Source organism: Melanostigma gelatinosum (genome assembly GCF_949748355.1).
Source record: "Melanostigma gelatinosum genome assembly, chromosome: 9".
Classification (NCBI taxonomy): domain Eukaryota; kingdom Metazoa; phylum Chordata; class Actinopteri; order Perciformes; family Zoarcidae; genus Melanostigma; species Melanostigma gelatinosum.
The window spans coordinates 4,602,047-4,628,323 of record NC_136642.1 but is presented as its reverse complement, the minus strand read 5'-3'; the positions used below and the strand labels follow the sequence as shown (position 1 = coordinate 4,628,323).

At 42.6% G+C, this 26,277-nt stretch overlaps 1 protein-coding gene across 2 annotated transcripts in view; it reads right to left on the bottom strand.

The window, feature by feature from the left end:
• Nucleotides 1-355: 355 nt before the first annotated feature.
• The window catches only part of znf385d (zinc finger protein 385D), a 60,724-nt gene continuing 34,802 nt past the window's right edge, over nt 356-26,277 (bottom strand). For both annotated transcript variants that reach the window (XM_079274860.1, XM_079274859.1), the window contains 5 exons: nt 22,203-22,371; nt 10,188-10,511; nt 8,435-8,619; nt 7,023-7,124; nt 356-4,845 (listed from right to left, as the gene is read on the bottom strand). In XM_079274860.1, the coding sequence (XP_079130986.1) occupies nt 4,603-4,845; nt 7,023-7,124; nt 8,435-8,619; nt 10,188-10,511; nt 22,203-22,371 (1,023 nt within the window). In that variant the 3' untranslated portion in view covers nt 356-4,602. The remainder of the gene's footprint in view (nt 4,846-7,022; nt 7,125-8,434; nt 8,620-10,187; nt 10,512-22,202; nt 22,372-26,277) is intronic.

Below are 26,277 nucleotides of genomic sequence, written 5' to 3'. Positions count from 1 at the left end.
CTGCATTGCCAGTTCATTTCATGCCATCGTTCAGACTGACATCCTGTTGATGTTAGCCGTGTTCTGTTCTGGGAGAGTTGTGTTGTTTTGCTCCAAACGATCAGATATTATTTTCAGGCGAAACGGATGCTGCAGCAGCGAGGATCAGTTAACAGTCTTTTTTTTCATGTCAATCAAAGAAATATGACAAATTTAAGAATCTTTATTTTCTACTTATCTGCAAGCCTGTGCATCTGTGTCGACCTCATCTCTGCTTGTTGCCGTTTACACGGCTTTATTTTTTGCCGCCATTCTTCTGGCTCTGGCGCACGAACACAGGAAGTCCACAATCTTAATACCACAAACAAACACACAACAGACTCAGTTGTTTTTACAACTGGGAAAGCAGCCATCAATCAGAACAACCGGCCTATAATTTGTGGCTTTTCAGCAACACAGTTTACATTCTTACTTTTGTTGCTTATTTTATTATCTGATTTTAGCAACAAAATAGTTTTTTTGAGTCAGTGAAATAAATGATTCTGCATTTCCCCCACACCAGTTTTCCCCAGCAATGTATTTGGACCTTCGTGTTGACAAATGACAAAATTATGATTTTTATGTTAGAGGTATGATTACAATTGATACTTTATGCTTTTAATGCAACCCCAGTCACCAGATGTTGGCATTTACCATTTTTGCAAATCAGACATATGTTTTATATCTACCTTGTATCACCACTTGTATCACACGGTGTGGGCACCAACACCACTGAGAAAAGAGATCATGGTTTGTAAAAACGTATCAGCGTAACGTAACTCGTGTAAAACAACTGCTGTTGGTGAACATTCATACCAAACATTACGCAGTAAATTACGACCGTAGCCTGTTTGTTAATTATTCATTATATCAACTATTGCACCACAGCCTGATGATCATGAATGTGTTAAATACTCGTTTTATATTGTATTCTTTTAGTTTCAAGGTACACATATTCACTCACTATTGGTTCTTGATATTAACAAGCCTTTAATGTCAGTGTTTATCATCATTATTGTACTCATTGTCTTGTACCGGGCTTCAGCTTTGGTTCACTTGATTTCAGTATTAGTCTGGTGATAAACTGGAGCCGAGAACTAAGACGTTCTCCTCTCTGAGTCACACTCGGGCGTATTCTACATTCCACCACTCGCTTGGCTGGACGTCCAGCTGTTCACAGCGTTTTCCCCGCTGACGGTGAAGCAGTCAGGCAGTGTTTTTCTGCTGATGGCTCTCCTGAACAGCAGATAGAGAGGCTCCGCATCCCACTTACAGATGTTTGTGATCACTGCTCCAGTGAGATTAAATGGAAGCAAGATGGGGCCCAGAGGTTCGGTATTGGCTTTGGAGAGCGAGCGGTGGAAAGAGGCTCCCTCATCTGGCTGCTCGGCCATCTTTCATGCCTTGGGGAGTTCGGGGGGTAGATGTGCTACAAACGAGGGATGGATGAATAAGCTTAAGGGTTCATGGACACGTTCACAGACTGAACACTGAACCGCATGAGTTATGGTGTTGTGGTGAATTGGGGTCCCTCCAAAAATGTCAGAGTTAGGGCTCCGGCTTGCTTTTGTCAGTGATTTCCTGGATGGAAAAAAGCCATGTGGCCTCTAAGGTGTCAAGACATCGTGAATGTATTTATGGTGTGTGCATGTGAGCACCAGTCTGTGATTATTTCTTTCTGATATATGGGCCGATGTTTGTCTGCCACGTGAATGTCTTTTATTGAATCCTCTGCGTGTAAATACAGCGGTATACTGCAGCTTAGTCACATTTGTTTTTGATAGAAACAGGTTAACGGCTGCAGAAAAATGTTTCCATCATGGTCACATCAATCAGTTTTAGATGAGCGGCTAACTCTGTACTTGTTTGTTGTGTTTCTGCCAAATGTATCAATGTGGTGTACAACGTCTCAGACTTGCTTACAGGACAATTATAGAGAATTGCTGCTCTAGAAGAACTGCTGAACTTATTGTAAAGATGAAAATATACAAACAAACTAGACCGACATCTGTCCAAATATGACGTTGCTGACACGGGGAATGTGATGTCGTTGTGCTGAAAACAAATTCCAGCGACCCGGATCATTGAAGGGTAAGGGTTAGGGTTATCGTCAACAGATACCACGAGGAGTCCAAAACCAACAAGAAAATTCTCCTGCTAACAAGTAAATATTGATATATTTTATTATTCCGTGCCACAGAACTCGATTGTCCAAAAACTATAAAAAACACAAATGAGTCACCCTGTTGCAGTGGTTGTTCCTTCATTACCACGAACACACACATTGTAGTTTATTTTGGGTCAATCCCACTGTGCTGCTGCTGTAAATGCTCAATAGAGCACCGAATGTGTATTAATCCACGACTGGAAATAGTCCCCCGACAAATACCCAGTTTACACCGTCTACAAAACATAACAGTGCCCAGCTTTTTGAGGAATTTACTTAAAATGTTTCTTAAATGAAAATATATATTTGTGACTTGGCATGTAGGAAGAAATAGATCATCAAAATATATGCCTTGCTCATGTTGGGGCAACTGTGGAGGGGATTTGCCCCAACCATCCAGACGAGTTAGCGAGCTTTGAACACTGAATTAAAACGTTAACAGCATCAAAATGTCTGGTTGTTGAGTGTTTAGTTGTCAGAAGCGATAGTCCAACAGCGGACTCAAGTCCTACAGAATTTCGACAGGATCACAACCTTTTTAGAGCAGCGGGTGTTCCAGTTTAACGAGTGACCGTGTTAGCTGGTGACTTTCAGCCGAACGCGTCCGTGGTTGCTTGTGGGAACGTATTTTAATGATCGGCGTCGAGAATAAACACAGATGAGTTTGTATTTTAAATTGATTGAAAGGTTTTTAGAAGAGACTACATGTTCTGCAAGCATGACGCATTTAGCTGAGCGTCACCAGTTAACACGGTCACTCATTAAACTGAAACACCGGCAGCATCTCTACATGGAAGCTAACAGGTTTAGTTATCATGAATCTCTTTTTAAAGCGCCGTTATATATTTTAGAATAAACTCTCTGAATGAAATGCACAGTTACAATATTAGCATGAATCATAACGTATTGAGAGATGTACTAACACGTAATATATGTTTTCTTTTCATGGGCTTAGTTGACGATAAGCAAAATACAATTATCCTTTGAGGTGAAGTGAAGTCGTACAGTCGCCTCATCAGCCGCTGCTGGAGAACAATCTGCTGCGTCATTATTCCAACAGGTCATCTGTCATCCGGCGAGCGTGAATATATCCAAATGTAATACGTTTGCCATCACTTGTGGACACGTCTGCTCTGCTGGCTCATTCTAGTTACATGTACGATATGATGCTGTAAATAATTTAAAATTGACATCAGGATTATAGATTCGTTTTTGTATTACAAGCACACGTCGTGATACAAAGGAGGAGAGCGCACATCCTGCTGAAGCATATTTTGGTCGTGGTGGAAATGGACTTGTGTTCGGAATTTCAATGCTGTATTCTGAATCTGAATTAAGTCTGAACGTGTGTCGGAGAAACACAATGTGGTGGTAAGTGTTGCTGTAAATACAAACAGAGTGAACATCCTTCAGCTCACAGCAAGAGATACATGCTTCTATGTACTGCATTATGGGATTCTCTTTGTCCGTTTATTTTATATTTTAAAAAGTTATGATTTGAACTTGTCCTGTATGAACTGAACGACTGAACTTCACATTACCAGCATGAACAAATTAGGACTCTTTTTGTTTGAAATTGTTCACCTTTTACATACAGACAGTTAATATACACAAGCCTTTGTGGTCCCTCTGGCCCGAGACATGGTGAGTGACGATGTGTGCTGGGTATCAACTAGGATGGCCTATGGTGGATGGGAAGCTCTCTCTCTCACACACACACACACACACAAATACACACACACACACACACAAATACACCCAGTCAAGCACACTTGCAGAAGCACACGCTTTGCACACACATACAGATTTGCAAGGACGGATACAAAAACACACGTCACGACACGTACTCTACAATCTAACACAGTCTAGCCAGCTAATGTCGACATCAACAGAGGAGGGGCTTAAAGTGCATACGTGAACAGAGGAGGGGCTCGCTCGCTCTTAAGATCAGTGACAGCCTTTTAAATAACGAGCGACAGTAATCCTCCGCGAAAGCAATGATCTTGGTGCCACGCCGTATCTTTACAAAAAGCACAACCCTACTGTAGTTTAGCTCAAACTGTGCCTCGCATCATGAAATAACGACACTGCATAGTTCACGGGGGTTAGTCTTATACATTATTGCGGTACAATGTAGATCCAGGTCCGGGGTCCGGCTGTGAGCCGGGGGCTGCAGGATGGCACAGAAAGCATGTATATCGTAGTTTTCAGTGGGATTAGAGAAATAAATCCGTCATGAGTAGCTGCAGTTGAGTCTAGCTTTAATGTGGGATAATCCATGTGAGGAGAGGCGAGAAGGTGTTCCCGGATGCATAGAAGGAGTGCAGATGCTGACGCGACTCCTCGTTCCGGTCTGGGTGAAGCACATGGTTCGGTCCTTGACGGGAGTCGCAGAACCGCGGCCCGGGTCAAACAGGTCAATAAGGGGCAAATAGGACTTGCGGGTGGGAGGTCCTGACAGGCCCGGGGGCCGGGCGGAGCAGTGCAGCGGGGAAGGTCTGTGTCTGGAAGAGGCCAGGGGTCGGGCAGTGGTTGGTGACGTGGTTGGAGCGGTGCGTGAACGCGTTGCTGAGGGCGGCGGCCACGGCCGCCAGGTGAGCAGGGAGGATCTGCGTGGGGAGAGGCGGACACAGGCGCTGCTTCACCAGGGACAACGTTATCTGGTGGAGACAAAATACAGTCAGTATGGTCACAGGGTGGAGAAACACGTCATGAAAAAGATTAAAGTAAACTAAATCAACATTTTAAATCTTGCCATGAATAAAAATTATATTTTTTACCTGAGCTAGAAATACCTTTCTGATACTTTCAACACTACAGATACCAAAAACAATACAAATACAAACAAAGCCCTTTTTTCATTTCAACAAAAGAAGCCAATGTCTGATAATGTTAAATATCTTCTAAACACAAGCTGTTATCGTTAAGAACTAAATAGAAACCAGATCAGGAACTATTCGATCAAAAAGCTCAGAAAATGGATTGCAAATCTGACAGGACATTCGGTACCAACCGATTTGTAGTGCCTAAATAATTGGCCAGTTAGTTAATGATACTGACAGAAAGTGAATCGACACATATCTCGACAGTCAACACTTCCTTTTTCCAACACCTCAAACGTGAGGATTTCCTGCTTTAAATGTAAATTTGATGAGAACGCGCAATCTGAAGACGTCACATTGCGCTCCGGGATTGACATTTTCTTTAACGACCACATTTTTGATTCAATTATATTTTGTCTGTGTAGAGCTCAATATCTCAAATGATAAATTTGGCTCAGATTGCTTTACAGTCTGTGCAGCATACGACATCCTCTTCCCTTGCATTGGATAAGGGGAAACATGTTTATTTTAGCCTGCTCATCGATTATTCTATCAATGCAGTTTATCTGTTTCGTTGTCATGATTTTCCAGACTGTTCGTTTTTTACAATCCTGGATCAACAGAGGCAACATGGAGGAGTCCCTCTCAAACATCAGACACAAAGGCTGTGCCGGCACAGAGGGAGTTGGGGGAAGGGGATCAAACAGGTGCCAGAAATCAGCTGCTGATTGCTGAAAATGTTTCAGCTGATTTGTAAGACACCCGCAGCTCACGTAGGAAACAGCAGTAGACGATGTGTCTTTAATCACTGAACAATGTAGCTGCAATTTAGACAAGAGCCATTGGCAAAAAAAGATGCTGAATCCAGACGTCTTTAATGTGTGTTTTCAGTGGTGCTTTATTTATTCCAAAGCCCCTTTTTTTCTTAGAAATTGAAGAATTGATTGAAGAGTGAGAATGGATGTATGGAGCTTTTATTGTGGGAGACTCAAAAAAAAGAGCAAATAAAAGAAACGACAGACGGCCAAAACCTCCAAAAACAACCTAATCGGGTGAAAAGGTTATCTGGCTTAATCTTGTGTATCAGTAATGGAAAATCTACGGTCTCACAGCACCGGGACGGCAGCCGGCGTCGCGGGTTATCAATCACTGACTCGGGCATCGTAACCCTATGGGAGGCATTCTTTACTCTCCGCTCATCAAAGGAGCTCCTCTCCGTTAACTCAGTCAATGATGGGTTTCACAAAAAGTCATTTCCCCCACACTGGTAACCCCCGCGCTTTGTCTCGGCAAACAGTGGGTGTGATTGATGCCGTCTTCTGAGAGCTTCTGTGGGATGGGAAGTCAGACGCGCCTTTATCTTCCCCACATGGCTCCTTCATGCGTCCTACAGATTCTGCGTCATGTGGCACTCTTTAAAAAAACTAAATCCGCCCGGCGTGCAAGAATGCCGAGGGGGTTTCCCACATAGGACAGCAAGTATCGGAAAAGTTAAACAATCAGCTTGAGGAGAGTATTCAAAAGTTATTTTCAGTTCACTTCTCGCGTTCTGTGGTTTGTAAACTTGCCCGACGCTGACGCAGAGGACCACACGCCGAGCTCCTCCAAATAAGTTAAAACCGACATTTACAATTGCTTATGAATAGCATTCGACCCCAGTCGGCATTCCGCCTGCAGCGCGCTGACTCAGAGGAGCCTTGATACACGGCGTTTCGGTCAATAAAATATCAAATTAAATCCCGCTGTTCCCTGCCAGTGCTCTTTAAATGAAAAGCCAGGTAACAGGTGATCCGGTTATGAAAGTTGACATTTCATTGGATTAGGTGCCGTCAGACACTTTGGAAGATGATTAAAAAAGAAACATCAAACTGCTGAATTTATTTTGAAAGCCAGACAGAATGATACTTATTATACCCATAACAGCTTCTCGTGGCTTGATGCATCTGTTATAACTGCAGTGACTGTTGTGATCGACACGAGGACTTTTGTTGCTGATGAAGATGACTGAGACTCACCGGCTGCTTGGTCTGGCCTTTCAGCGGTTTGCTGTAGGGGCTGTATTTGGGTTTGGCAGGTTTGCCTGCTGCTCGGTCTTTATGGCGCCGGCTGCTGATATGCTGAAGAGGAGACAGGAAATAGGTTGTTCAATGAGGCAGACAGGTCCCGAGTCACAAGATGGTTTAGAATGACAAGCATGTCCTTCTACTGTGAATTTGCTCCCTTCGTTCCCTCTCAGATTGGGAATGATTCGATCACATATATACTTTTGACACATCCAGAAGTTAATATTGGTAGAGTCGAATCCAACAGGTTATTTTCGATATATATTTACAAAATGAGCAGTTCCAAGTCTCTTTAAAACTGTCATCTTTGGGCTCAACCACTGTACCCAAAGGGAAACACCTTGTACCTGGGAACCCTTTTCACCAGCAGCGAACAGATCAATCAGCAAAGAACGGCCTTAGAGTAACATCAAATTTGCTGGATTATTTAGTACTTTCAATGTAAATAAGGTGCCGGAGACAGAATAGAAACTATAATTACCAACGTGCAGTTGTATGCCTCTGCAAATCAGTCACATTACAACTGACATCCATGAGGTCACAGAGACCTCTAACCACCGAATCATCTTTCAGTCCAAGTGGATGTTAGTGCCAAATCAGAAGAAATGACATCAACGTGTTCCTGAGATATCGCATTCATGAGACTAAACACGAAAACCTAAACACAAGCATAAAAAGCATCAGAATAGACTCATAGAACTTATAAAACAAGTGCCAGACCATCCTGTATGGCTTACCGTGCGTTGAGGTGGGAACCTGACTAACAGAGAAGGAGATGCCAGCACTAAACACCTCACACCTCTCTCAAAGCGCACAGTATTACAGCTTTATTGGGACTGGAGACATCCATGGTCAAGTACAACGCTGCATTTAAATACAGTTGACAATGTGAAGTGATATGAAAGCTTTTCTGAGGACCCGAGGCCGGTGGATGAACAAAGAAAACACAGGAATCTGGAATGAAAAACACAGAAATCCTGTGTAACCTCAAGCCAATAAATGATTCAGCGTGGGTACACGTGGACAACAAAAGGCAGATTTCTGGCTGTCTAAATGTCACAAGTCCTTGCAGCGGATTTGACAATCACACTTTTCCTCCGGTTTCGAGCTGTAACTGAAATCCGCCACGCTGGATCCTTTTCACAGAGAATCGCTGCTGTTTTAGAAGTGCTCACTAAAAGCCGCCGCATGAAAAATTCATACAAAAGCCTGTTGCCTTTCCGGGAGGAATCTCAAGGACAGCTCAGGAAAAAAAACGAGTGGTTTTCTAGTGTAGTGGATGAAGCTTCAGTCTGCAGGAAAGTTGAAGTTCGTTCGCGTTTGAGCATTTCAGAGTTGTCAAAGTCTCCCTGTGCCCCTCTCACCTGTTTTAGCTGAGTCTCTGAGTTGACGTGCACATCGCACGTCTCACAGTGGAACGTCTTGTTCTGCAGGCCCGTTGTTGATTTGACGGTTGTGACAGCCAGTTTGCTTTTGACTCCCGGCCGGGGGAAAGACTTGATGGAGCCCCCGCCGGTCCTGGCCTCGAGCATCGTCTTGTGCTTCGTACCTGCAGGTTCAAACAGGAAGCAGTCAGTACATTTACTTCACCCAGTAGATGCTGCCTGAGGGAAAGGTGAGATCAGAGGTTCACGGCTGTTATCTTGTCGCTGGTGTGGGAAATATGAAGGTCAGTGTTAAAGGGCCGTCTCGTAAAGTAGACTACAGCGTCTCAGATCAAAGTAGAGAACCCCGTTATACTCATTCACACAGAGTGTCATGGTTCCCACAAATCTCTCTTCTTTGGATGTCCCTGCAGGGCACTGTTGGCGTTGATGTTCAGGTCAGCCTTTAAGTGACTGGGCTTTCATGTGCAAACACCATCTTTACGTCTGGTTCGATTCCCTGCCGATGGCGCTCGTGTCAACGTGCATTCCCACGCATTTTCTTCAGGAAACGCAATTCGAGGTCGTGATTATAAAAGGAACACAGGGCATAACAACAGCTGCAGTGCTAAAATGAATGACTGTGATTATATGTTTTTCATGATGGATTGAGCTAGCTTCTCCTCAACGCTCCAAAATAATACACCACTGGAAATTCACCACATTTCAAACGTTTTTGTTTGAATTCGCTCCCTCCGTCTCCTCTCAGATTGGGAATGATTCTATTATATATATACATACTTTTGACAGATCCAGAACTTTGGAGTTAATACTGGTAGAGTCGAATCCAACAGGTTATTTTCGATATATATTTATTATATACAAAACTGTCATCTTTGGGCTCAACCACTGTACCCAAAGACTTTCCCTTCCTTCACTGTTACATCAGCCAAAAGGATAATGCTGAGATGCTGGAGGAAATTCATCCACCAATTTATCAGGAATGGTTTACAACAATGGCTCAGCTGGCCGGTAATGAAAGTGTCACACAGTCTCTGTTGAACGAGCTTGATCAATATGAGTTCACATGGGACCCTCTCACTGCCTGGCTATCTGTAGCTTTGAGGTCTCGTGTGGACTCGTGTGCTTAAATGTGGAGAAGACGTCAGTGTGTTTGTGTCTGTCATGCCCCCTGTTGATAGATTACTTGACTTCCTCTCACTGCCGGGATTCGATTTCGGCCTCGGGACCTCTTTTATCAGCAGATTGAATGGGTGTTATCAGAGGTTATCAGCCTCATAGATTTGGGTTGGAAGGGGCCCGCTACACCTACGAGTGGATTCAAAAGGCCGTTATCGTGTACAGACACGGTCGATCACCAATACAAATACAAGAAGACGATGCCGACCTTTAGTGGGCAATGTAATTTGGATGGGAGCAAAGGAGGAAGCCATGACATGTAGTATAAAGTGCACTTTCACCCATGAGACCGCTTCCACCGTCCCGTGTGAAACTTAAAGTCAACCGTGACTTATTTTACCGTACATTTGTACGCCAAGTTCTTATTTGAACCCAATCCACAATCGTCTCCTAAAACTAACCAAGCAGTTTTGTTGGCTAAACCTAAAGTCTTTTTGTTTGTTTCAATTCACGAGTCAAGGTGTTTTGTCTTACGTACAAATACCTCGTAATTATTAGAAATGGCCGATTGATGTTAACATTTGCAGAAGGATGTCTCTCGGACGTCTCTTACCGCTGTTGTGAGCCTCCAGCTGCGATGCAGAGTTGACCACCACTTTGCACAGCGAGCAGTACAGAAGACGTCGAGCTTTCTCCTCCTCTGTTTCCGCCTCCGGTTTGACCTCAGGCTCCAGGTCCGGTTCTGAGGGCGAGTTGAGAGCCGAGTCCCCTCCAGCTGCCGAGGTAGTCTCCGGGGCAGTGGCCGCCGTGGTGCTCTGGACTATCGGCGAGGCCACAGGTGTCGGCGTTGGCATCGTGAGGGTCGTCAAGGATGCCAAGGGCAGTGCCGGTCTGAGCACAGGGGACAGCGGTAGGGGCACCGCTCCAGGAACGCCATCTGCAGAGAGGAAATAGATTATTTATTTTGAATTATATGGCTCCATTCATCATTCAGGGGCAAAGATGTTGTATTCATGTAATGTTCAACCAATAGGTGTTCTCTGACTTTGAGATGTGGATTTAAAGGCAAGATTATTTCCACAGTTGAATCTGAGTGCTGTAACAAGATGGGTTTTTGTTAGGGTAATGCGAGAGTTGGGAAGAAAAGACAGATATTCTGTTAATTTGTACAACATGTTGGCATGTGAACATTTTAGTTTAAGACACTGCCAAAAACTACATTCAAAGAGTTTTTGAAGAAGAGCAGAACGTGGGGCTGGGCATTGAAAATACAAAAAAACATCTTCACCAATTTGACAACACTAGGAAATACGCTACAGAGTTATAAAACAGTATCAAATATGGAAACGCTGCAAGACGCACAGAACACAACGGAAAAAAGTTTCAAAAACTCAAAAGATTCCAGGGAACAGAGCTTAAGTGCTAACAGCATCAAAATGTGGAAACTGAAAAAGACTGTTTGTATGGTTTTGCTTGCAGATAATCACCGCAAGCATTCTTCGATTTAATGTCACGTGAGATTGGCCGGCTACCGCGGCAGCAAAACAACCCGCACAGCCGTGATGGCCTGCACATGGCTGTGAACACGGAGATGTCTCAACCAGCAGCCATCAGCTAACAGCGCTAACAATGCTAACAGTGCTAACAATGGCAACGGTGCTGGCAGAGCTAACGGTTTTAACCTGGTGGGTCTTACACTACCAGTCTGCCCACCGTGCGTGGGTGGACGGCGTTCTCAGTGGTAACCGATTTATGAGCGCTGTGCAATTAGCTAGCCAGTGGGACTCACACAGCTTCCATTCAAATAATATATAATGAAGTACTTTATTGGTGTCGGTATCACTCTAGGACTACTGGTATTGGAACTGTATTGACCATACCCAGCCCTGCAAGTAGCCTCAATGTATGTTAATGATGGTAAAGTATATAAATGATGAGTAACTCATATGTCATATGTTCAATTTTTATTATTGAAATATACAGCTCTGCAAGATAAGCTGACCTTCAATTCACTGTTATTCCATTAATATGTTACACAAATAGCTGCTGTTATCTGAAAGAAATGTCTGATATTTTCAGGCACGAAGACGGCGGTCGATCAATATATTTGACTCATAAAACAACACCACACGTCAGTGTATGGAATACAGAGGACTTACTGCCACATATACCAACATTTAATTTTACCTTGGGAGCGCCACCTGATCGATGCCAATGCCTCCGTGTTCTCCGCACTCCGTTGACACAAAATGAAGATCAGACAGCCAGGAGAGCAAATCAATAGTGAATTATGTCATGCTATTTTTGAGCGCCATCATATATGGGTCTCATTTATCCCAGCGGACGTGTCGGCGGTTGGCGCCGCAAAAACTGCTCCAGGGTTGTATCGTCGCGGGGTTCACTTCAGGCAAAGGTTAGAAAAATACATCGGAGGTTTGGAGCAGCAGGTATGTTTCTGTTAAAACCTGCGGTGAAAGAAGTATGGACATCCTTTACACGAGAAGAATCAGAGAGAGCTTCTGGTGAATCTATTTAGTCAAGCTGTGGTGTTGAATGGAATCCAATGATTGCAGCTTATTGCAACGGATGCATGTTGAATAAAAGCTTCAGCTAAATGCTGCAAATGTGCACTGTGGTTTTTTTCTTTTCATCCATTAACCTTTGAAATGGGTTTGAGGCACATTTATACTTGTTGTAATACTCTCCTCTTACAGTTGACTGACTCCAACTGTGAAATCCGCTGCACTTTTATGAAATCTTGAAAGTAATGAACCGAAGCAAGCGGTAAGAAAATGTACAAAAACAATAGGACGTCTGCATTGAAATGAGGGGGAAAGCTGCAGGAGGCTTTGCTCTGTAATTGTGTAACAATATCATGAATTATATGATAACAAATGCTTCATTTTTCAGCAGGGTTGGTGAGCAACAAAGTAAAGCTTAAATGAAAGTGATGATGGTATTTGAAAGTAACCTCCCTAAAGCAGTCTGTCAATGCATTGGTGAAGCGCCTCATTGTACGGGGTGTTGGCTATATTTACACAGCAGGCCTGCCTGCTCTGAATCAGCAACAAAAATATACAACCAACAGCCAAAACAGAGTCCACCCTATGAATCGACTTCTTATCGGTGCTTGAAGTGGAAAAAAACAAGTGCCAATACAACACTTACGCACGTACATGTTGGCAGGTGCATCGGCCGCGATCAGCAATCATTATTGTCGTCTGAATTTCTTCAGTGAATAAAGGATTCTCGGAGATTTTGGGTTTGGGGGTCCTTATTATTTAAAAACTATGCAATTTCACATCATCTTCTCCCCCTATTTTTACTATAGATAACGCCCTAAAAGCTTAAAGACGAATCTTGCTATCGTCAGACAATATTTTTTATTATTTACACGGGGAGGCTTCCAGGAAGGATCCTAATCAGCTGACCCCTTTTAAAGCAAGAGAGCAGCATTTCTACTCTCGAGCTCCTTCAGGATGTCGCAGCTCCTCCACTTATCTGTAACCGGGCTTTTGCAACTGAAGTGTGAGAGCACGGCCATTATTTCCAACGGGCTCGTTCCCGGGTATCTGCATGCGAGCCACAGCAGCATGCACTACAGGTCACAAAAAGTCAACTAAATACTCTGACCTCAACTAAATGTGTCCGGTGGGATTCAAACGTTATGATGGTGACAATTTTACTGAAGAAGAGAGGGGGCTACCAGGATATCGAAGTGATACTGTGATGCTTTTAACTCTGCGCACTGCGTCACCTAAACTATTTGTTTCCCCCCGTTTGGTTTAAAGGGGAGCTCATCCAGGCTTTGAAGGAAACTCATTTTGTCCACTTGTATCCGCGATCCATTCTTTCGGCCCTTACCCAAAGCTCATGACCATAGCTGAGGGTTGAAACATCGGTAACCGCATCAAGACCTCTGTAAAAAAACTAGGCTTTGTCCACAGTACTGCAGACACAGCACCAATCCGCCTGTCGATCTCCATCTTACCCTCAGTTGTGATCAAGACTCCAAGGTACTTGAACTTCTCTCCTCAGGGCAGTTGAGATTAGGGATGCACCGATACTGGTACTGACCCAGATATCTTGATCTTGTATTGGTGACAATGGGGCAGATCTAATGTTTCTATACTATATACAGTATTGTAATTTTAATTCATGCATCCGTTTTCACCAATTTGTTGATCAGTTTACACTTGAAATGTAATTCCTTTAATTTTGAACATGTTTTTTTAACAAAGTTGGGCAAGTAATGCTAAGTCAAGCCTGGTGTTGCCTTACACATAAAAGAATGATCCCAGTCACTTCCACACAGAGAGACGTACGCATTCTATAACCACTGGTATCGGATCGGTACTCGGTATTGGCCGACACCACAAGCTCGGTATCGGTATTTTACAACAAGCCAAGAAGGAAGCCATGAAGAAATGCAAGATTCAAGTTGCACATTTTTTCAGATGAACAAAGTAGTTTATATATATATTTTACTCTATATTTAAGTTATAAACTTGATGACATGGTGTGGTGTCTAAGCTTCTCTCTTCACTCTGTCAGTGTTGCTGCAGTAATTCTTTGAGACTATTTTGACTGTCCCTGACGGGATCTTTCCATCACATGACCTTAAGCTCGGTTGTCTAGATTACTGTTGCCAGCAGAGGATTGAGCGTTGGTGATGCAATGTGGTGCAGCAATGACTAATTGACCTCTACCTGTAAAGCTGCGTGTGTGTTTTCAGTCGACCATGCCTGTGGACTGATCTAAAGAAGAGCATCTGGCATTAAAAGGCCATTATTCCAGGCTGTTACACTCAATACCATGACTGGGACATTTATTTAAAGCCTCTAGACGCTAAAAGAGGGGGACCAGTGACTTCAGCTATTAGTAGCGCGTAATTTACGTTCTGTTTAATTTGAGTTCAGGCTGAATGCGCTACAGGCAAGAGCCAGGAAATCTACCCATTTCTTCCACTTTACAGAATATAAAAACTGCCACGCTTAGCTTTACAATCGCAGTGTTTTGAGTACAAAAAAGAAGAACACTTACATTTGAACTTCCGATAAAGCGACACACCTTTTCATGTTGCTTTCAAACCCTAATGGTTTAAGAGCCATCAACGACACACAGTGTAACTTTGCATTACAATGTCCCATCAAGCCCAAGCCATTACCACAAGAACACTAATTAATCTGTGAACTATTTATGATGTGGCTGACCTCCTCACTCCTGATGAATAATGTTTATGCCACGAGCAGAGCGGCAGCGACCTCTTTGCCTCCTCCCCAGTCAAAACAACCTGAAATCACAGCGATTAACTCACTCGATGCAAAAAAGCTGCCATCGCACCTGCTCCTCCGGGCAGCTTTTCAACGGCACGGTCAACGGGCCGAGTTTGGTTCCAGATAAGTGCGAGTGAAGTTTTGGTGTTCATGTTTTTCCCTGCGAGTCGTCATTGAACCACTTTTTGTCAGATGTTCTCACCACGAGCGAGCTCAAAGAAATGCGCCATCAGAATTATCTTAAAGTAGCTTTCAGAGATTCTCCAGGCACTTATCTGTGCTTCACAGATTGCTTTTGGTTCTTTCTGAAGATGGCCTTCATTTTTTTTTTTCCTCTTTCATTTATCAACAGCTGAGAAGTACAATCTGCATCATTTTCTCACAAAGAGAACGTTGACTCCACATTGACCCGGTGTTTTGAACAGCAAACACCAGTTGGGGAGGGTAAACGGTTCGGGAGCTGTTATTAAAGAGAACTCCAACACTTTGGCATTCTGCTTGTTTTCTCTGATATGTGGAGTGAGAAAATCAATATCAATTTTATTTTATTATGAATTCAGTAGAGAGATGACTCCATGATTTTGTTTTGGCCGAACAAACACTGGGAGGAGGGGGAAACAGCCTCCAAAAGCTTTTAATGTTGAGCATGAACGTTCATTCTTCAACCTGGAAAAAGTAGTTTGACATCTCATCTCAACTTCCAAAGTTTTTTACATATCAAACAAACAAGGTGTAACTAATCAGCTACAGAGGTCTTTTGGACAGAGCCAGGCCAGTTCTTTCCCCCACCACTTCCAGTCTTTATGCTAAGCTAGGGTAACAGCCTCCTGGCTCTTGCTCCGCACTTAACGCACGGACATGAGAGTGGTATCAATCTTCTCATCCAACTCTCAGCAATAAAGTGACTCATTGTATTTCCCACAGCGTCAAACTATTCCTTCGAATTTAAACCCAGCTCTGGAGTCGTTAGAAGAAACATTGGACACGGCAAAGATGGCCATGTTCTTGTTGCTAAGCTAGGCTAAACATGTCAAGGACCAATGAAACATAGAGAGATACAATTGATACACAGTTTTTTGACTAAACGTTTGTGTGCAAGCATATTTTCCAACATGACAGAGCATTACTTTAACGAGAGTAAGGACCAAGTCAGAGCTAATGGCTGTTTAATCTCTGTATGATAGAGTGAAGAACATTAGTATTAATCAACAAAGTGAGAGGTTCTGTCTTCATCTGCCTACTCATTATAAGGCCTAGTGGTTGGTGAGGCCATCCCATGTGAACACATGCATGTCTTTGCCCTTGTGGTGGGCTGAACCCATCTACCACAGTGTCATTAAAGAGCCATTTGCTGATGGGAGGGCAGGTGATTAAAGTGTACTCTGGCTGGCCTAGGACGCCGTGCACTCTGGGAAGCCTCCAGTAATCCATATCCCCAGTCAGTGTGACCTAACTGGCTCTGCGAGGCCCAGTTAAGAACTCAATCCCCTCTCATTAATGGAGGTAATGACTGTGATCAATCTAAAGTTGGTATGGGCGAGCGGAGCCCGACAGCAAGGTGGGAGGAGAAAGAAAGAGATAGAGAGGCCAGGTAAGAGAAAGGAGAGGATGAGAAACAAGAACAAAAGAGGAGAGATTTGGAGGACAGATGGAACTGGAAAAGGGGAAAAGTTAAATGAAAGTGAAACTGGAAAAGTAAGCAAACTCGGACCAAACAACAGTGGAAAATCGAGTGTGTGGAATACGGGGGAACAGGGGGAGGCAGGTGAGGGGACGTGAGAAGGTGAGAGGAGAGAGATAACATTGAAGAAGAGTAATCGAGTGTGGGACACAAAGGGAGAGAAATTGAGAGGGTGGGAGTGCTGAAGGCGACAAAGATAGAGAATCAAGAGATAAGCAGAGCAGGACAGGTGCTGCGACCGACACCACCTGTTTCTTCCCTCCATTTGTACCTCGGCCTCTCTTCACGCTCCCCTGAGATTCACTTTGGCGATAGACGAGAAACGCCGCTCTGAAATGCTTCCACTCTACTTAGGCTTTCAGGCAATCACAGGACTCCCCAGAGATCTGATTGCCTTTCTCAATGAAGCCGGATTGAGCTCTTTAATTTAAATGATTGGGCCTTATTATATGCTGTCACAACTTAAAGGACAGAAGTCCCTCATGGCTCTTGAGTTCTGTCAAATGACGGCAATGATTTTTTTTTCTCCCCCCCCCCCCCCTCCCTTCCTCTCTTGTCAGTATTCAAAGTGAGTAAATGACAAAAGAGTCACGGTTGAATGTTCCTAGAATAAAAGATTGATAAGGTGAAAAAAATTTGCATTCACAAATAAGCGTTCGGCGACGCTTGCAATCATCTTTTTTGTGGAAGGGAAGGGGAGGGGGGGCGACATTATATCCGATATTTAACAGCGGCAGGAGTCACTGAATTGAATTCACACTGATTTATCTCTTTCCAATTTCATCCGAAAGCAAATGAGCCGCGGCTAATTTCTGTTGGGAAGTTTTTTACGGTTGCACATCGGCGTCCAAAATCTCCCACAAATGAGAACATTTGCAGCGCCGCGCGCAGGTACGGAGCCAATCTAATCACACACTCATCGGGTTTGCTGCCGTCTCTGACGTCTGTCTGGAAGCGCTTTTTCCAACCCAGCGCGCCTACAAAAGACTTGGTCACAATGGCAGTTTTTTTTTTTTTCCTGGGTGGAGGAGGGGGAGGGCGGACGGAGGACGCCAGCAGCCGATGGAGGACGTGAGGAAGAAGGCTGTGGAGGGGAAACAGCCTTAGCGAGCCTCCTGCCTCCCTGCAGCCGGCTCCGCTGTACAGCTGCTGTCAGTGCTGGCATGGCTCCCCTGACAATCTGCTCTTTAATAGCTAATATCAGGGTACATTTCCTCAGGCACTGGACTGGAACTGAGAGATGGCGGGCTGTGCTGTGGACATTTCTCTCTCTCTCTCCCTCTTTGCCTTTCTTGCTCTATCTCTACACGCAAGGACACACACACACACACACACACACACACACACACACACACACATAAACTTGACAGACGGCCGCTGAGTCACCCTGCTAATCTATACTATCTCGCTGTGTCCAACTGTCGGTCCATCTCAGAACAGACACGAGTTCGAAGACAGGTGTGCGTTTTATGAAATCGAACCTGTGATTACACGCTTTCACACAGACTCATTATCCCTCAGCGATGCACGAAATGTGTTCTTCGCACATCAACTTAAACCGCCCCGAGCAGATGGACTAAATGTACAGTTTCATTCCACAAACAATTTCTTCCATTTACGTTGCTTAAGAAGTTGTGTCTCAACATTTCAACCAAGCAGTTTGTCTTTTGCTTGCTTCTGTTGTTACTCAGACTTTCCTGTGATGATATACTGAGAACGGAACATATTATTGCCTTCCGTAAAATATCATAAAGGAATCAACAAAGCTTTACCTTATTGTATATATTTAATTTATGTTGTTTTCATAAATTCCAAGTTCAATCACCATCTTCATTTTTAGTTTGTTTTCGGAAACATTTCAGAACTGACTTGAGATGATGTGTTGAATGAACATACTGCTGAGAGTTCACTCTACTCATTAAAGAGGGGAACTCCACAGTTGTTGATTCAACTTAATATCTTCAGTTATCTGAACTTAACCGAGTCAATCTCACATTTGTCAAAACTCTAAGATGACTTTTGATAAATTAGTTCACTTGAATCAAATTTTAAGGGCAGCAGGTTAAATAGAGTTTTAAATTAATTGAACCAGCTTTAGATGTTTTACAGTCTTTTCTTACAAAATAACAGCTGCCACAAAAAAAGAAAGAACGAGACTCACGATTACGGATGTAATCAATCCTCTTGTTCAAAAACAGCTCTTGAATGACACGAAACAATCGGAAACAAAAGAATAATCAAACCTTACATTGTTCCAGGCATGGATATGTTGTGCTTTGGAATAAAATTATTACAGACCGGATATGTTTTTTGTTGGTAATTTTCTAGCAAAACAAACCCATTGAAAGACCACTCTGCAAAAAGCAAACAGCTCTCCCTCCCTGTTGTTTACTCTCACGACGGCCATTATTCTTCCCCGAACTCTGCTTTTCATTAGCGCGAGCTCGGTGCCACTGATAAACCGTCAAATACTTCGGCCATACAGATAATACAGCATTTACCCACCTCGACTATTCATTCTTCTGACATCCGAGCACATTAATATTCATTACCCAGAGCCACTTGTGACAAACCGCCGCCCCCGTGCACTGTAGATACGATAGTGAGATGATGCAGGGGTTTTTCTTTGTAAGGGCACTGAAATGAATCGCCATTTGTCTGTTTAGTTATGAAGGCTTGTTGTTTAAGGTCTCTTGAGTTCTCTGCCTGTGTATAATGTATGTATAATGTATTTGGTATGTTTTGTCAGTGAATGTTTAATGTCTGTTCTGTGTAGAGTCCATAACAGATGGTGCAGGTACAGTGAGAGGACGTCTGAATCCCATCTTCACCGTTGAGCACTCATAGAGGGAGTGCCAGTGTTCACCCAATATGGATGAAGTTTAAAACTTTATTTCCCTGTTAAGTAGCAGTATCACATATAATATTCTCTGTCAGCGTCTTTCGTCGAGGCGATATGATGTGTATATTCAAATAATTTAAAAAATGTACGGTAAATGTCGACAAACTGCAGCGTGGATCAGCTCAAGGGTTGATTAAGTGCAAATTGCTCCACTTAACGGTTTGACGTTTGTATAGCAGCTCAGTAAGTCTGTGGGATGCGAGGCAGTGTGCTGCCAGGTGTGGAGCTCTGAAAATGACATAAAGATTAGCATGTGTGAGGTTCAACATGGAGAATTAAGCACTTGGCAATACTGTTTTCTCACCTGCATTTGACCTCAACAGAGGAACATTATTAGCATTTGTGAGGCAAAATCATCTGAACAATCCCCCCTGAGGTGTGATATGAATCTTAACCGTTTAATGGTTAAATTTTCACCTCAAGCGACCTTTAAGCTTCGAGCATGAATAGGTCAGACTTGACAAATGGGTCACGGTACACGATGAGCTCCAGAAATGCGCACCTGGTTGAAATACTTGTGGAACATTGGAAGAAGTGCATGGGCAGAGGTAAAAATGAATCCCAGAGCGAGACGGATCAATGTGTTTCCAATTCCTCCAGAAAAACGTCTGTTGCTACAGTTAAAGGGGAAGACTTTCACTGGGCCAATTTCACGGCATAATAATAGGCCGCTTAAGGAATATTACATCGGAGGAGACCAAGAGAGCGGAGCTCCTCAGCAGCCAAAGACGTTATCCTCCACACAACCAAGACGAAACACAGCAGATCAAATGATTTGAAATAATCAGCATCTGGTATCCCGTCAGGTGCTGGAAGTTGCGGTTCGTGTTTGTTTACTTTTCCAACATGTTTTAAAGCGGGGAGCTCCACCGAGAGTAGGAATGTTTTTCGGCAGACACCTGGCCGAGATAACCGGATTTACACAGCCACCTGGCTGCGACGTGATGAATATTAAGTTGCACACAGTCAGCACTAAACAATGTGCACCAGCAAAAATGTAATTAAAAGTGGGATAACAGGCAAACGCAAAATACAAATCCAATATAGGAGGTTGCAACGTTTTCGGAAAACAGCAGCATGTTGAAGAATTCAGTGTGCAGCTTCAAGTTTACCTGATCTGAACGGCCAAATGGAGGACAGTTCACCCCAATATCAAAAATACGTAATTTTCCTCCTACCTGCAGTGCTATTCATCTATCGAGATTGTTTTGGTTTGAACTGCCTGGTTTTAGAGATATAGGTCGTAAAGATGTCCGACTTCTCTCCAATATAATGGGACAATATGTAACTCTGCTTGTGGTGCCTTAAAAGTGCCAAAAAAGAGTTGAAGAACACAACAGCAACATCACTTTACAGATATTCAAGAAAATCGATAAACCTCGTTGTTAGCGGTTTCATATAGGAGCTATGGTTGAAAGAAAATAGTCGTATATTCGGGAGAAGGCAAACAACTCTACGGCTAACAATCTAGATTTATAAATAGCACTACAGGTATGAGGAAGGGGGTAAACCCTTTAAAGGGATGATGAATAGCCAGTATAGCCTCCCTCTCTCAGAACTCTGTTGCTCTTGTGTGTCTTTGCCGTGTCACCGCAATGAATTCACCGTTACAGACATTCTCCCCTCAAAGGCATCCATGGTGTTGCACTTGGTTTTACAAACAAAAAAAGTGACAAAAGTAGTTGTTCGAAGAATGAAGAAAAGAGAGCTTGATATGCAAAAAAAACCCACCAGCAACATTGTCTTTCAGGATAAAGAAGAAGTTCATTTGTGAGACCAAGGCGTTTCAGATTGTGGCCTTCCTCAGGGTTATCATATGACGGCCTTGATGAGCACAAACGTTGTTCTTCATACTCAGGCTGTTGTCGTCCAGAGGTCGTATCGATACCCACGGAGAGGATTGTGCTGTAATTTGTAGATAACCCACAAAATGAATTTGTATGTAATCCACAAAATCATGAACCGGGAATTATAAAGACCGCAAAAACCCACACAGGGCAGGCGGGAGGGGAGGTGGATGGGTCAAACGTGTTTTCGCACGTTGTTCGTGCCCTTTATATTGATTTATTTGTCACCATTTAAGTCACAGAACTTCTGTCATTTTAACCCAAACCACAATCTTTTGTAGTGTTGTTGCCTGAAGCTAACTACATTTATTTCTTAAAGATTGTATGCTGGAAACAAGCGGAAATTGACGTATTTCTGCTTTTTCTCAGGAAAACGCACCACAAATTAGGAGTCATTTTTTCGTCCGATATCATACAAACTGTAGTATGAGGATACGTTGTTATTAAAGTTAAACCTCCCTTAATTCTGCTGTCAGAGAGATGGGGTACAAGACACTTTCGTGACTGAAAACAGCCCTTTATTTCGCCCTCGATAATGGTGAATAATGGTCTCTTTCCAATGAATAAAGGAGCCACGTTTTTCATACGGTGCTGTTGTCTGTCTGAGCGTGACATTAGATGATCTAACCGGCATCTAGTTTGAAGCACACTTAGGCCCTGCCTCTTTTTTTGTGACTGCCTGGCTGCCCTGTGTGTCCTGCAGAGATCTCTGAACTCCAAAAATTAAATATATGAGTCAGTAGCCAGCCACTGGCAGAGCAGCCAACACATGCTTGATACAATCAACGGTGAGACCATCACAAGAAAAAGTGAGGTTTTTTTTGGGTCCAACATTCACTCTCAACAGAAGGGCAGCAGCTACAAAACGAAAACAACAAAGAACATGTGTCGGGCAATGCGCAGCTAGCAGAACGACACAAACCTTTCCCGTGGGTGCCGTTGGGGACCTGCGCGGTGTTGATGCCCTTGGCGGTCTCCTGGTTGGAGGTTTCCTTGGCGACCGCTGAGCCTTTGAGCTTACTCTTCGGAGAGTCCAGGGCTTTTAGCTTCTTGGCATGTTTGGTGCCCTTGTAGTGGCCCAAGGCCTGGCTCTGTGAGGAGAAGGAAGAGCAGGCTCAATATATCGCTGGGGAAGCAGCAAAACACAGAGCCAGGACGAAATGCAATGTGAAAACTAGAGGAACACAGTCGGAGGCAATGAAGCACACGAAACATGATTATCAGGGGACAATTGATACGTCTCGCAGTCCTGTAAAAAGGGTAAACATTTGAAAAAAAACATGTTTTATCCGACAAAATGATTGACACAGCCATGTAATTGGTTTTCTAAGTGCTTTACTTTTTGGATGTATTGGGGTAATGATTTCACGGGGTGTTTTTGTGTACTGGAAAGGCTATGTATTCGTAAATGCAGCATTGTTTATCAACAATAATAATGAATTTATTAATTAATTAAAAATGAACTTCTGTAGAATGCCTTGATGTCTTTTTGCTAAATCTGTCTCTGACATCAGTCATTGTTCCTCGTTTCCAGCTCCAAAATAGCTGTTGAGATTTAAAATGTGTCTGGCTCCAAACTATAAAGAGGTGATGAAAAAAGACAATTCAGAGTGAATATGAAACAAATTATTTATTACCTTCTGCATGTCAATGATTGAGAGACTTGTGTGACCCATGTGACTCATTTTTTGGAGTGGCTGTTTGCTTTAAAGTCCGAACACGTAGTGCCGCTAAGATTCACCTTCACAAAACATTCACGAGGCACACAGAGGTGGGACATATGCAAAGACTTTGAGCTGTCCTTGTTTACTTCTGCACACCATCCCCGCATACTTTGCCTGTGGCAGGAAGGAAGGTATCAGGAGAGAAGCAATTGCCTTTTGGAATAAATAAGTATGCCAACCATGCATTCCCAAAAGGCATCTGTTAGCATCTTTATTGATGGGCCTCAGTGGGGATATTCACCAAAGACTGCTGGGACAAAGAGACCATTCCAGGTACTTCACCATGTAAGCAAAACATTAGTCTTGTTTCCTTGTTCTTCATCAGCTTGTTTTAGAAGTACTGCGACTCTGAGATACTCAAAGGTCTGCACACAGCTCTCAACATGGCGACGGCTGACCCGGCAGCTAGCAGCTAACGGTGCTAACAGCGTTAACAGTGCAAACCACAACAGTGCTGACAGAGCTAACAGTGTTTACCTGAGGGGGAGGGGGGGAACTAGCCGCTCTGCAGAATATTACAATATTACATTTACATATACATGTTTTTATCACAAACAAATGATTTTAATCTTGTGGCAATGTGGAGTCAAGTTTAGAGTCATTGCACACCACTGTGTAGATTATTACTGCATCATATCATATGATCATATCATATGTGTTGTATGTAAAAGGCTACAAGACTTGAGTAAATTACCTAGTTACATTCCACCACTGGTTCTAGCAGTTATTACTTTAATTGTAAGAAAATAAGATCAGTCAAATTGTTCTTATTTAATTCGAATATTGATTGTTAACTTTCTTGATTGTGTATGTGACAGCTTAAAATAAGGAGACAAGTAAGGAGGTTTCATTATACGAAGAGAATAAAGTTGCTGTAGCTCAGTCCTTTTGTCGGCAAAGGTTTTGAAATTGCTGAGGTACCTTAAACATTTTCCCTTCATCACAGAAACCATTTTTGGAGAAGGTGTCATTTTTCTCAAACTGAGTGCACATCTTGTTCTGGCATGAAACTATTCATTTTGATGCACATTCATCACTGTCCAGGTACCAAAGACATAACTTATTGTTTTTGTCAGGAGACTCAGGTGGTATGGATGTGTGTTTAATGCGACTACACCAATAATTCATCTTTCATTTGAGAAATAAAGTGGAAGAATTGCTTGAATTCCAAGTTTGACACACGCGTGATTAACACAGAGGGATACCATTTGTTTTCTTTGCAGGTGCTCTGTGAGGTGGAAAAGACATTCAACAAATCATCGTCTGAGGTTTTTTTTTAGGATTTATCGAAGCTGTCTGGAAACCAAAAGGTCACAGTTTAAATCACCATGTGCCCATCAACAGACATGTGGCCATAAGCAAGATTACCCGTTTTGACAATGTATGTAAACCTGAATGAGAGTGTCTGCTAAAATGTAGATGCAGCTTAGTCCTCCGTTAACATATTTGCTAAATATGATGGGGTCCGACCTGAACCAACCCAGTCGGCACTTGCAATTTATTCTTTATACATATATTTCTTATTCTTTATACATATATTTCTTGTTTATTGTAAATTTGTGTTTGTACATTGAGAGCGGAGTGGAAACCGGAGACAAATTCCATGTATGCGTAAGCACACATGGCCAATAAAGCTGATTCTGATTCTGATTCTGAGAACAAATGTCGGCATTGAAGGTTGTTTAATGCAAACCACTCAATGTCGATGTTTATGAACCAAAAATACGTTATAAATATGTTTCATTAATATCTTTGCAGAAACAAACTGACACGTTAAATTTGTGAAACGATTGGCTTGATTAAGGCAACAAAAAGTACTTGGTTATAATTTAACACAAAAACATTACGCAACAGCATAGCGCAACAACGCAACGTAACGCAGCATAACAATGTTTAGCTTACAATTGCAAAGTCAACGTTTACTTTCACACAAATGAACACACGGGTCTTTAGATATACGGCAACACTCATTAAAGAATGTCCAAATTCAATTTATCCGTGGTTTGCAGAAACGTACAATGCTATCGTTTTTTTGCCAAATATTTTTCGTCATTTTACATGAGAGATTTATTCGTATATATTTGTGCTCCTGTCAGCTCAGTTTTTAGCAATATTAGAGTTTTTGAGTGACAATGAATAGGACAATAACCAAGGAACTTTAACTTTGATTGTTTGTTTTATTTTTACATCAACTTTTCTTTTCATGTTTCTAGTGAAAATGCTCTAAAATACCCTTTTTCAGCACACAGATGGAAAGTCCATTTGTTTAAATTGCATTGGCGATCTTTGGTGGAGAAGGTCCTAGCATACCTGCACAAGCTATTGCACTTGCAAAACTGTGTGCGCACACTTACGTATGCAATCATTGTTTGAAAACTGTGAAAGGCTCTTTAAACCCACTGCCCCAAATGTCTGACAATTAGCAACGAGCTGGTGAACATAGCGGAGCATTTAATGGCTAAGGAGACAGATATTTCCCTCCAGAGTTAACTGCGTCAAAAAGGTTTGAAAAAGGTGTGAAAAGATTCACCGGAAATGAGGAAGGAAGCTTCAAATGTTTGCTTTTACATCCCAGTGGCTCAATTATCAGATTATTGCAACAGTGTAGTTTATAGGTTCATCATCTGCATGTTTGAAAAACGTGGTTGTCTTGAAGTAATTCTATTTTCATCTGGTCTTCAAAACAAAAGATTCAAGTGAAGCAACCTTAAATACTGTGAATAGTCTGTGAGTCACTGCAATCATCCAAGGTTCTGACTAAGCAACTTGAAATGTTGGGTTTAAATGAATGAACGCTTTGTACAGAAATCTGAGCAAAAACAAACCCCTCATGTTCGACAATTTAGTTACAACATCAAACTGGTCATTGGTTTGCTGGGAAAAAAGGTTTGGGTGGATGGTTGTTCTAGAACATGTTCTGCTTTCGTAATTAAATGAACTCAAACAAGACTGCGATCAATATCTTCCATAAACAACAGGATGTTTTTTCAGAACAGGAGGAAAGTTTACAAATGTTACAGCTGTGTGTGTGTGTGTGTGTGTGTTTTCAGTTACCATTGACTCCTGCTTCTCATCAGGCATCCAACAAAACTAATTTAATGTTCAAAGAAAACAATCTCCAAAGCCCAACATTGATGTAATGGAGGGTAAACCATCTTAAATCATTTATATTTGTGGCACAGTTTACTCCATTTTGTTATTAATTCATGAAGTTGGAGTTCTCTCCCACTTTTATTTGCGGAGTTCATGCACCATATTTAGTCCGTCATAAAT